The sequence below is a fragment of the Biomphalaria glabrata genome, chromosome 1 (genome assembly GCF_947242115.1).
Source record: "Biomphalaria glabrata chromosome 1, xgBioGlab47.1, whole genome shotgun sequence".
Taxonomy (NCBI): Eukaryota; Metazoa; Mollusca; class Gastropoda; family Planorbidae; genus Biomphalaria; species Biomphalaria glabrata.
In genome coordinates, this window is record NC_074711.1 from 62297107 (window position 1) to 62310624 (window position 13518).

Genomic DNA, 13518 nt, shown 5'->3' on the forward strand with positions numbered 1-13518 from the left:
AAAGAACGTCAGCAACAGCCAATTTCTGGAATGAAAAAGTACAGCTCTGTGTTTTCCCAGTCTGTAAGCGGTGATCAATTGGCCGAGAGCTTCCCGTATTGATTGACAGCTTTGACCGGACAAAATATCTCTCGGACTATTCTCTGGCGGGTTCTCTCTTACCAGAGCAGGGCTCGTGGCTGGACAGATACTTGGTGCTATTCTCCAGTTTTACAATACGAATACATTTATAAATGATCTTATCTAGGTATCAGATAAAGTATTGATTTCGCTAAGTTATTTATTTAAAATCACTAGGTTCTAAGCAATCTGGGGCTTTATAAATTAGGTTTTTAATTTTGATCTTTTGATTGAACAATAAAAAAACAACAACAACAAAAAATCGTATACTTGAAACAGTGGCTTTGGAAGTAGAAAGGAAAACGTTGTTTACTGACCAATACGCCAGTTAGGACAGAACTGCAATGAAAGCCTTGAGCACTGAGATTATTTAGTTACACTATGCTCTATCAAAATAAACCTGTCCATTTGTCTGTAGGTTTCAATATTAACTTTGCATTCACCTCCTTCAGTCTAAGAAAGAGAAAAGCGAAGGCTTGAAGATATGCTTCCCTTTGCTAATATTGACAAGCCTTAATTCACATGTGTCCAGCTAGTGTTTACGTTCTATCTGGCTGAGCGGTTATCACTGGATGGCTGGCACGTTCTTCTTCTGCAGGGTACTGCGGCGCTTTCTGAAGAGAGGATAGCCTCTCCTCTCCCGTAGTGTTAGAGCTGACTTAGGATGTGCCCTGGTGATTAATTTCATTAATTGCTCTTACAAATGTGTGTCTGTGTTTGTGTGTCTGCGTGTTAATTAAAAAAAATTCTTGCACATCTATCTCATGCCTCCTGTATTTTCCATTGATGTTCACTCTGTGTTCCATACACAGGTGAGGTTCTTGTTGTTTTTTTTTTTTTAAATTATCATTTCAACTTTAGCTAAAATATTTCATTTTAGCTAGGGACTCCTCAAATTCCCCATGAGTTTCTTCAGTGGATAAATTTGGGTTTGATTGCATTTTCTGGGTATCGTTTTGTGTGTTTTATTTAGATATTCCTGAATTCTTTGGAAAATCTCAATTGTTCTGTTGTAGCAGGTTATAGTAGTCAACTTTGTCTCTCAACCAGAGCACATTTCAACAGGGACGTAGATGCGCACACACTTTAACCTAAACATTTTAAAGAGATGGAGATTTTCATGATCAACAAAACAATGTCAAGGACGTTCAGATGACCTTCAATGTTGCCAACAAAATAAAAACTATAAACGGAAATCTTAGAAAATTTGATTCTGCACTGCTAAAAGTGCAGACAAATATTCCTAGAACTTTTACAAAGCGTAAGTTATCAATACTTCCTTGATTCTGTGCACCGATTACACCAAAAAAAAAAGCGACATATTTAGAGTTGTTTTCTGTCATGTATGGAAATCTCCCACAGAATTGTTTCAAAATCAGTTAGCCTACATTCATCTGGTTTTTTGTGAACATGTTCATTCATTGGGTGTAGTTCCAATCTACTTAGTTTTCAAATCATAAAACGTGTAGAAACTGTTCAGGATCAAGATTTGTTAGTCCTCTAGCCAAATGGAAATGATTTTTTTTACACTTTCAAAAATGATAACGGCTAAACAAGAGTTTTCTCCGTGTGGCCAACGAGCTAGTCATTAATTTCCCAACGATATACATCAACTGTTAAGTTTTAGGAAAATCGTTAGAACCGTTTTCAAAAACAGTGTCCACCTAGGTTTTGTCCATTCCGAATGTGCGACTTTAATAGAGGTATTGTTAAAAGATGGGTTGCCTGAATCAGCCAGGAAAACCAATGACTTAGCAGACTTTAAGTCATTGGTAACGTGCATGACTAGATTGACACGTGAAATGCGTAGGATGTAATTATCTCCTTTTTTTGAAGTAACGTCTGTAATATATAAGATAAGATGACGTTATGTTAATTACACGTGAAAGTGTTTTCTTCCTAAACGCCGATGATACTCTACATAAGTATTAATGCTGCTAGCTTACTCAATTTGTTTAAAGGTAGTTTTGACCTCTAGACAACGATTTTTTTCTCAGTAGTTGACAACGCTATTAATAAATGCTTTTTTCCATTGCACAATAATAATTAAAAAAACAACTCTCAAGAATTGTTCATTTTCAAAAAACAGAGTTGAAATGAAACGCCAATGAAGGCTATGCTAAGCAATCAAATCATTACATTTGATGAAGTTAAACATGTTCTAAATGTAAAACAGATGCTTGTGTTCTAATTGAGAGCAGAACATCTGGATTAGGGCCATGTTAATCATTAATTCATTTGGTGTTTTCTTTTCTTTACAGCCATTTCGTTCACAGAAAAGTGGCATATTCACAGTTAATGCCAAAGCTAGCAACGCCCATGGCTCAAGAGAAAAGAATTTTACTATTGTAAGTTAACGCTTTGAATAATGTTTTGGTTATGAACTCATACGAACTTTAAACAAGTCAAATTTAAAAAAATACTTTAAACAACAACAGCAACAATAAAAAATCCATGCTAGACATAGCTGACCAACTTTGTAAGAACGATTAGTTTGCTCTTATGAACTAATAAATGATAGATTTGTAACAAGAAAAACATACAAAAATACTTTTAAAAAACAACAAAGCTTATAGGAAGTTTAATTGTATCAATTAGTTTGGATTTGGATCAGCCATGTCATTAAATTTGTTATAGAATTAGACTAACAACATAAATCTGCAATTAAATCACCAATTGTTTTCGTTTTTCTCTATTTCATGCTTTTAGCGCTTTCATAATACGCCATGATTCTATCCCTTATGGACCAGATGGGAACATGGGAGGGGGGGGGGTTAGTTTACAATTGTGTTTGAAATTGAGTTGTTTTACTGAAGAAGAAATACTCATTATACACTCTTTCTGTCACAGGTAGTACTGGGCAACGAAGATGTACTAGCCAATATAATTACAGACTCAGGTATTATTCCCTCTTATAAACTAACCAGTTTGAATATTTCCTTGATATCTGCTCAACTAAACTACAGTTTTATCACGCTTCACTATGGTGACGGCACACATTCAACAGTCAGAATTTCAGCCTTCCTCACTAACTCGTCGCTAGAGACACCAACCAGAAACTCTAAAAATGGCTGCAACTACAGCTTCCGTTTTGATCACGTGTTCAGATCTGAAGGGAATTTTTACCCAATCGTTTATCTTGAAAATGAAGCATCGTCTGTGCAATTCAATTTGACAAGACCTCTAATAGTTTTGAACTATCTGTCTAGCATAAAGCTAGAGTTCCCTCCCGTTTGGATAGTCAACAAGACGGTAAAGCTAAATATTACAGGCATAAATTCTGTGAACGTGTCTATATCGTGGACAGTACTCGATACTATTGGTAAAACTTATCATAGTGAAATAACGAGCCTTGACTATATTTCTTTGGTCTTTACGCAAATAGGACAATACGAGATAACAGTGACGGTATTTAATCTTCTGAGTAGCCAAAGCGGAAAATCTTACATCAACATTCAAGAGCCGTTAGGTAGTCTTAGTTTACAATGCAGCGAAGAAGGGCCGTATCTTTTGGTTGAGCAAGAATTTCAGTGCAAAGTAACGATAAATAAAGGCAGTGATTTCGAATTTTATTGGACTTTTCAGGACCATTCCAGAGCAGCCCTAATTACGAGCAAGAATCGCTCATCTATCGCAGAGTACAAATACACCAGCCCCGGACATTATAATGTCAGTGTCCTCGTTAACAACAGTGTCAGCAGTGAAAGAAAATGTGTACAGTACACGGTACTTGCTCATGCTCCATTACGATGTCTTAATTTTAGAACCAGCTCTGCTCCACCTGGTCAGCCTGTCAATATCTCTGCCGTGACTTTGAGTGGTGCCGATGCGAAGTTTGTCTTCAAGGTGAATTCTGTGGAGTTGCTGACCCCGAATCTCGTCACGGTCCGTGGTGAACAAACAATAGGTTTTGTCTTGTGGACGTCTTCTTTGGCTGGGCGTTACACGGCGACTGTATCTGCATTTAATCAGTTTTCAAATATCTCCCGATCAACAGACGTTTTGATACAAGAACTAGCGCCTGATTTTGGTATTCAACTTCTAACTGCACACTTTCCCTATTTGACTTTTGTTTTGAGGAATGCCTCGGGTAAGTCTTGCCATTTAAACAAAAATATTGCAATAATTCATTAATTTGTTAGTCAATCGCTTTTGCACATTTTGTATTTATTTTTTTTCTTTGCTAATCAAGTTTTGAATATTTGTAAGACTTTAATTAAAAGATGTACATGTAATGGTTAACAGCCACACAAAGCTATTTAAATTCTAATCAAAGTAATTCACAACACATTTCAACGAAACACATTGTTCCGATAAAACGAAACAAATGACATGTATTGAGTCTGACTGATGCAGATATGTACTACTATTGATGCAGATATGTACTACTATTGATGCAGATATGTACTACTACTGATGCAGATATGTACTACTATTGATGCAGATATGTACTACTATTGATGCAGATATGTACTACTATTGATGCAGATATGTACTACTATTGATGCAGATATGTACTACTATTGATGCAGATATGTACTACTATTGATGCAGATATGTACTACTATTGATGCAGATATGTACTACTATTGATGCAGATATGTACTACTATTGATGCAGATATGTACTACTATTGATGCAGATATGTACTACTATTTTCATCAGCCAAAAAGTCTATGCTCGACTGTTTTTGATAGCATGATTTGTAGACTTGCATTGTTTAAATACAATTTCAGAGAACCAAACGACCTGCCAAGTAGTTACTACCTGTCTTTTTGAGAAAAAGAGCAACTGGGAGGGGGGGTAGAGAAGGAGAAGAGCCTCTATTGTTATGTCTTAAAAAAAGTAAAAGTACAGTGCGGTGAAATGGCAAACTCCATACTTTCCTGGATCTATTGTTAACACACTGCGTACTGAGAGCCGCCTTTTTTTTGTGTTCAAGTCTCTTGGCACTGCACAGATAAACAAATTTCAACACCATGACATATATGTGTCCAGACCAGAGGCGCACAAATTGTCCTTAACCATTATGCTTACGTTGTCATGCCATAATCTATTGACTAGAAATGTCAAGATAGCACAATGCCTGTGCAGAGTAAGAGCAGGTCAGACCCAACAACAATAATATGTTAGTTTAATCTTTCAGCGCAACCCAGTAGAGAGGGAAGCAAAATGTCATTTATGTACTGGAAAACTTGACCCTACAGTGGAGGAGAATAGTGAACATTTTTTAAAAAAATTATTTCTTTCTCGTTTAGTTTCATTTATATTGTTTTGAAATGATACAAAAGTTTGTGGCAAATATTTGTTTAGAATCGAATAAACATTAAACTTAGCTATACAAAATAAAACATGACCGTCCATCCATACATTCACAATCGCCACTATCCCCAGCTTTGCTCATTACTAGCTATGCACAATGATATCTGGAATAATGCAAGAATAATACCTTTCTTTGATCTGATGGGTAAACTTCTATTTAATAACACTACGGATGCTAGAAATTGTTTTAAAATTTGTTTTCTCATATCTTCTACATTACATTGAACCTATGGTCTATAGTGATTTCATTTTTTGGTTCAAATCTGTCCTAGCCTACATTTTGGCCGTAAAGTGAAACAAGAATAACATTAATATACTTTTAAAAAAAGAAAATACCTCCTTTACACAACTTATGGAGCGATTATTTTTCTCTTAGTAACTAATGATTGTTAGATTTAAAAAACAGTGGAACATTTCCCCCTCCCCCCTTTTTACCCCCGAGAAAGTATCCTGGTTAAGTGAATGTATAGATCTTCTAGACTTTAGAATAGTCCAAATGATTGAATGGCCTTTAGATCTAGACATAGTAGACATTTAGACGATACGTAAATGTTTTGTCCACCCAGGTTTCACCCACCTAGAAGTTCCACGAAAGTGCTAGTTAAGTAGAGGTATTGTTAAAATAAAATATATCCCACGTAGTCTCACTGTTTGGTTTGTGCTTTTTAAGCAGAAGCGAACAGTAGGGCACCGAAATTAATTCAAATGGTGACATCATTTTTGAAACAAGAAAAACATTACAAAATACTTTTGACAATATCTCTATTTAAATCGTAACTTCATGGAGACTAAAACCTGATTGGGTGGACACCGATCTCAAAAACGTCTCTATCAATTTTCCTAGCAATATGATAGCTGCAGTATATTGTGGGGAAAGAATCACTAACTCGTTAGCCACACTGGGAAAACTCGAGTTTGACCGTTATAATTTTTTCTAAGTGAACAAAAAAAAAAGAAAGAAATTTAAACCGAACGAGAAAATATCTTGAATGGATACATCCTCGTGTATTTCCACATTCCTTGAAGAGTTCAATAAATGAATGTTCAGGAAAAAATTTTGCTGATCGTCTTCTAAGTCTAGAACTAAAGCTCTATCATTGGACTCTTCTAAGTCTAGTAGATCTAGACATTCACTGAACTAGGATTCTTTCTCGGAGGGGGATTGGGGCGGGGTAAAAATGTTTTATTGTTTTTAAATCTAACTTTCATTAGTTATTAAGTGAAACAACATCGCTATTTAAATTATATAAAGGATGTGTTGTCTTTTTTAAAAGTATTTACTAATGTTTTTCTTGTTAAAAACCATTGTGTTTGATTGAAATAGAAACTGTCAGTGTACTCAGCTCGTTTTCTTTGAATATAAGAAGTATTCAGCTCTATTTCCAAACCCTTACTAATTTGTATAGCCAGGCAGTTGTAGGTTTGTTTTCTTGTCCAACCAGTTAACCACGTTTTTTTTTTTACATGGTGCAAAGGAGCACCAGCTAAGTTACTTTACATGTCTACTTTGAAGCAACACTGTGAGATGTTAGTATTGTTTCAACATTGTGTTGGCTCTTACTTTTGATAGCTTTATATTGCTCATGCACACTGGGAGGATTTAGTCCAGTGTTCCAGTTTGAGAAATGTTGACGTACGGGATGGCACCAACAGTGGTTCGAGTTTGGAACCATCCTCAACATTTTAAATAAGAGGAATTTTTTTTTTTTTTAGTGGAAAGACTCTTTCGTTAAAGCAAATAGTAAGAAAGTGAGAGAGAGAAAGAGAGTGAGAAAGTGAGAGAGAGAGAGAAAGAGAGAGAGAGAGAGTGAGAAAGGCGCCCCTGTTGATAAATAAATAATTGTCTACGCTAGATACCAATATCTTTAAACAATTATTTAAATATATAAGATTTCACTTCTCACTTTCCCCTACTTCTGATTGTAGGTCGTAATAGGAAAAAGGGACAGAAAGGGATACTTTCTTAAGTCTTATGGTCACTTTAAAAGTTTAAAATGTTATGGCAGATTCCACTTCCCACCAAACTGGACTCGGGTGGTTTCAATGTGAAGGCGTATAGAAATTTGTTTTGATATCCTAACCCCAGAGTGTGCTCTCGTGTCAGGTGAACTCTTCCACCAACCTAGACAGGCTGCAGATGTTGATAGCTACGACTTAGAGACTAGTCATCGTCTGTTATCAGCTAGAGAAGTAGAGTTGTCTTGTTTCACTCATTACACTTTGCATCAACTTTTACACTCATACCTTTATATTACTTGACATTTTTACGATGGTATGTTGCTGTTGTTTTAGCTTCAAACTGGGCACTACTTACAGGTAGTCTTTGACATTTTAATACCTCGCTAGTGATTTAATCTTCAGTTTTCATTTTTAAGAATATTATTATCTTCATTTGTTTAGAAAAAAAACCTTTTTCTTTAAAAAAAAACTTACATGCACCACTTTACTTGTTATGAGTATTACTGTGAAGTTTCAAGTCAAAATTATAGTATGTAAATGATTTTCTAGTACAACAATTTATAGGTGTATGAAATAGAGGAAATTTCGATAGTGTTAGAAACTTTAACTAGAAGTCTGAGGATTTCAACAGGTAGAGGGTAAGTTTATAATGAGACATCCGCACATAAAACCTAATTGCTGCTCCCTTAGCTGCCATCTCTCACCAGGAATGGAGCGGCCCTGACACAGTTTCTCTGTTCATTGCTCTTTCTTGATTCCTCTCCCTCACATTTCTTTAGCAAACAAGTGCTTGTAACACAATCAAAATGTCCCTTATAGAACTTCCTTTTTCCTCCTCCAGAATAAAGAAGGTCGCCATGTCCATCTGGACCACCTGAACCCCACTCTACTTGTTATACTAGTGTGCACCCAGAAAGGGCTGAACGAGTTTACTTCACCGTTAAGATTTTTAGCGGCACCAGAAAGGGGAAAAGACGCTATTAGTTTTGTGTGGCCTGTCTTTCCGTCCGTCCATCTGCCCGTCCCGTTTAGGTTTCAGAAAATAGGACATCACAATATTTTACAACATTCAAAGTTATGATGCAACGCTACTTTTTTCTTTCCCAAAAGTGAACCATCTAATTTTAAAAATTATCTATGCAAGCAGATTTTTCATAAAAATACATTACTTTTACAACTATTCACTATTAATAGTAACAGACACGGTAGGCTCTTTAGTACGGGTGTACACCATTTACCATATTTTGATTACATTTATGCAAATGGTTTTAGATTTTCTGTCAAATATTTTTTTTTTTTTTTACATTTGTATTGCTAAGTTAAGTAAGTTCTGTCATACTAACTACTACATTTACACAAAAAAAATGTAAACTATTTTTTTAAAGAGAAAAAATCTATTTAGTATGCATATAAGTGAGACATAATTTAAAACAACAATTAATAAGTAGAACTTCATATTATCACATGAACTTCTGCGCTGCACCAAACCATCGAGCACTCAACCAAAGGGGATTTTTTTTTTTACGGAAAGGTTTTTTACTTAATGATTTATTTGAATAAGAGATTGGCCCTTTACAAAACAATTAGATCAATTAGATATTCATTATAAGACATCAGTTAGGCCAGGTTCACATCTAACTTCACATTCACTTTCACCTGGGGCACCACACAAGATCTGTCAAACCTTTTCTCCATTTTTCTGTCATTTTTCTTTGATAGAATTTCATTCTGATGTCCTTTCTGAAAATATTGAAACCTGCCTTTTTACCTGCCTTGGTGGACCACTTCGGGGGCCAATTCTGAGTTTGTGTTTCCACACAAACTGTCTTTGTAACCTTGTTTTTTTGTGTGTTACATACATAGATTTAACATCCAGTACATCATAACATCCAGTGTTATAGAGAATTGAGTGGACTTGTCTACTTATTAGTAGGTTTAGTACTTCCGCATTAAAACAATGTAATGATTTTTTTATTAGCTTGTAAATTGACACTTTCTTTTTCCTTTATTTTAGTCCATTTTGTTTACATACAAAAGATACATTTTTTAGAAGAAAAAGTATCATCTCTGAGTAACAATAGCCAAATAGAGAGAAGCATTAGAAGGCATTATTAATCAACATTATTTAAATTCAGAGGTATAAGATTACTGTAAACTTAAAGATATATGTGTAAAAAAAGGTATTGATGAAATAATCAATATTGTTGTGATTCATGTTAATATATTTGTTAAAGTTAATTTTGTTGGCGAGAGATGATGTTACTAGGTTTAACTAAGAGAATCAAATAACAATTAGGAAGGGAAGTCCCATTCAGGATTCTGAGATCTTTGGAGCGTCATCGTGACCTGTTGACCATTTCAAAATGTCAACTCAAGAAGTGTTAGCTCTTGTAGAGACTTTCTTAAGTAATTCTCAAACTTTGAAGCCTACAAGTAGAAGCTTCCCCCTCCCCCCCTCCCGAGACCAAAAAAATTTATTCTCATATATTTTTACATTGTTTGTAAAGTTAATGCGTTTATATTTTTTATCTCCCTCCCCGGAAATCTTAAATAAGTTTCAAGTGTTTTGTGCACTAGAAAATACTTTTTTTCTGGAAATAGTTGTGGAGATACTGAGGGTTTAATATTCAGACATGAATTATTATAATCACATTGTCCTTTAAAAAATAAATAAGTTAACTTTGCCTTTCAAATCTATTTTTAGGGCGTCGCGCCCCTTATCAGGGTGTCTCGCGCACCAGTTTGAAAAACGCTGTTCTAAAGGATCAGTACTAGGGAGGAAACGGACCAGCAGTAATAGGATTCTTAGCGGGTCGGATTATAAGGACAACAGAAAACTATGGAATGATGGGGACTTATCCACAATATCACTGTTGTGTAATAATCAAATTTATTATATTTATACATCTTGTATTTGAAGTCAAATCGAATTTGTTAATTTATTTTTATTGTGTTTGAAATTCCTATTTTAAAAAAATGACGCCTACAAATGAAGGTATCTTGATCGATTCACAGAATTTTTTATTTTTTCCCTTTCAAAAAAACAATCAGTTTATGTAATCCCTCGTTCTACTGTGCAAACGGTTTTACTTCAACAGCCATCACATAAATTGTATTTTTGTCTGATGTCTCTGGGGAACTCGCGTGACATTAATAGTAAAAAAATTCCAAATAGAAATATATTTGTATTTTGAGCGTCCCACGAAAGGGGAAAAGCCGCCTGTTAGTTCTGTATGTTGTCTGTCTGTCTGTCTGTCTGTTAGTTCTGTGTGTTGTCTGTCTGTCAGTCCTAACGTTTCATAACGTTGAGATCTAAAAAAAACCTAGAGATATTGAAAATCTGGTTTTGATGATATTTTATAGTTTGCAATATTTTTGGTGCAGCCTCTACTTTTTATCTGAAAAGAAACCATTTGTTTTGTTTGTTAAAGTAAATTGTTGGACGTTTTTGTTTTCCAAAAAAAAAAAAAAAAAAATACACCATTTTAAAAACGATTTAATATTAATATAAACATCACGTGTTTAAAAAAGAATGAAAATGTATTTCTAGTGCACAATAGGCTACTGAAGAGTAAAGCCATTAATACACTTGACCAAAAGAAAGGACCTCTTACAAAGGCCGTGAATGACACATTGACCACTCACTATAATCCCGTAGTCCTAAGTTCAACCATCAGTTAGATAATCATTTGACCGCATTCGATATGTCAGGCTCGCACTGAGCCATATCTTCAAAAACAAAAGTTACTTGAATAAGAATAAGAACAACGTCAACCGGTCAAACAAGCACGTCTGCAACCTCATAGCTTCTGTTAATCTTGCTGAAAATATTGATAACTTCTTTGTTAGCAGCATCACTTACCAAACAGTAACCGACAATACAAAAATAAGACATGTGTGCGTATCGAAAGTTTGACCTGAATTAGTGTTAGAACGACTGAGGACATGATACCACATAATACGGAGATACTAGCGCTAATATTCATATGTATTCAATGAACTGATGATTTAGAAAATATGGTTCAATGTGAACCTGGCTTATGTTATTGAATGATTATCTGATTGAAAGTTTTCTTTAGGGCCGATCTCTCATTCAAGGCATCTAGGTCTCTATGAGGATACTTTTCACTTTAGACAGACCACACAAAACTAATAGCGGCCATTATTATTTATCATAAAAACCAGCTTTATAATTACGTCAATAGTAATTTTTCCTGTCAAAGCTATAAAATGTCACATATTTGTTTTTTTTTTACCAACACTTAATGCAGGCACACTCCCTTCCCCCCTCACAAATAAATGTTACTTTGCTTTTTGAGCTTGTCGAGCTAAGTGACCTGATCAGAGTCTTGCAAGAAATCGAACAAAATCTTGACATTGACATCACAGCCATAATTCTATTTTCTAACATGTATTAGACCCAGGGTCGGATTTAAGTTAGTGAAGGCCTCGGGGCAGGATTTTTGTGGAGGCTGTACACTTTTCGAAAACTTTTACAAAAATCCACTTAATAATAATGCTAATAAATACGTATATCTAAAGGCATGCCATATTTTAGAATAAAGAAATAGAGTACGTCTACTTTATAAATCCACACGTATTTTCCTTCTCTTTGACAAGCAAATTATTAATAGGCTTAGTTTAGTTAAAAGATGTTCGTGAAAGTTTAAGGCTTTGGCTGAAGCACTGCCGTACATCCGAACAAGTATTTATATATTACAACTTACTATAAGTATGCGGAAACTTCTAACCACGGCAACGTTTTCATAAGTAAAATTGTAAGTATTGTTGGTCAAATAAAAATTATTATATAGTAACGTTATAAAAACATATTAATATAAGGAAAACGTAAAAGCTGTTGCTTTTTTAAAAATGTGTATTGGGGTGGCCTCTCTCTTGTGGAGTCCTACCTCCCCTCCCCCAAATCCTGCCCTGGTTAGACCCGCTCACCGCCCTTAGATTTAAGGTTGTTAGAAATTATCCAACTTAACAATTTTATGATCAACTTTTGTTGTATTTTGTTCCGTTGTAATTGTTTGTTATTGTATTATCAGCTTAAGATTTATGCCTATTGTACAAATCGAATCACCACCATTTAAATGTCCACTACAGTGTGAGTGAATATAAACTTTATAACCAGAAAAACATTGCAATACTTAAATAAAACAAACCAAAACAACAAAGCTTATATGTAGTGTAGATGTATCAATTAGTTTGGATCAGTCATATCATCAACTTTGTAATAGATCTAGTCAAACTACAATAAATCTGTGATATTTTTACCAATTGTTTTTTGTTTAGTACTATTTCATGCTTTTCGCTTTCTCTCTACGCTATGATCTTAGCACTTCTATGGACCAGTGAAGAAAATGGGACGGGGGGATTTTTTTTTACCTTAATTGGTTTTTAAAAGTGAACACAGTAATCTGCTCTGTGTCTAAACACTATTTATATTCCGTCCATGTAAAAACAAGCCTGCTGTGTTCACATCACTGTGTTTCCATGTAAAAAACAATCCTACTATGCTCTCATCACTGTGTCTCCATGTAAAACAATCCTGCTATGCTCCCATCACTGTGTCTCCATGTAAAAACAAGCCTGCTATGTTCACATCACTGTGTCTCCATGTAAAAAACAATCCTGCTATGTTCACATCACTGTGTCTCCATGTAAAAAAACAAGCCTGCTATGCTCCCATCACTGTGTCTCCATGTAAAAACAATCCTGCTATGCTCCCATCACTGTGTCTCCATGTAAAAAACAAGCCTGCTATGCTCCCATCACTGTGTCTCCATGTAAAAAACAAGCCTGCTATGTTCACATCACTGTGTCTCCATGTAAAAAAACAATCCTGCTATGTTCTCATCACTGTGTCTCCATGTAAAATACAAGCCTGCTATGCTCCCATCACTGTGTCTCCATGTAAAAAACAAGCCTGCTATGCTCCCATCACTGTGTCTCCATGTAAAAAACAAGCCTGCTATGCTCCCATCACTGCGTCTCCATGATAAAAAACAATCCTGCTATGTTCTCATCACTGTTTCTCCATGTAAAAAACAAGCCTGCTATGCTCCCATCACTGTGTCTAAATGTAAAAAAACAATCCTGCTATGTTAT

At 35.1% G+C, this 13518-nt stretch overlaps 1 protein-coding gene across 8 annotated transcripts in view; it reads left to right on the plus strand.

Moving 5' to 3' along the window:
• The window catches only part of LOC106075822 (polycystic kidney disease protein 1-like 1), a 183267-nt gene that overhangs the window by 61438 nt on the left and 108311 nt on the right, over positions 1–13518 (plus strand). For all 8 annotated transcript variants that reach the window (XM_056006474.1, XM_056006510.1, XM_056006470.1 and 5 more), the window contains 2 exons: positions 2382–2468; positions 2971–4210. In XM_056006474.1, coding sequence (XP_055862449.1) covers positions 2382–2468; positions 2971–4210 — 1327 coding nt within the window. The remainder of the gene's footprint in view (positions 1–2381; positions 2469–2970; positions 4211–13518) is intronic.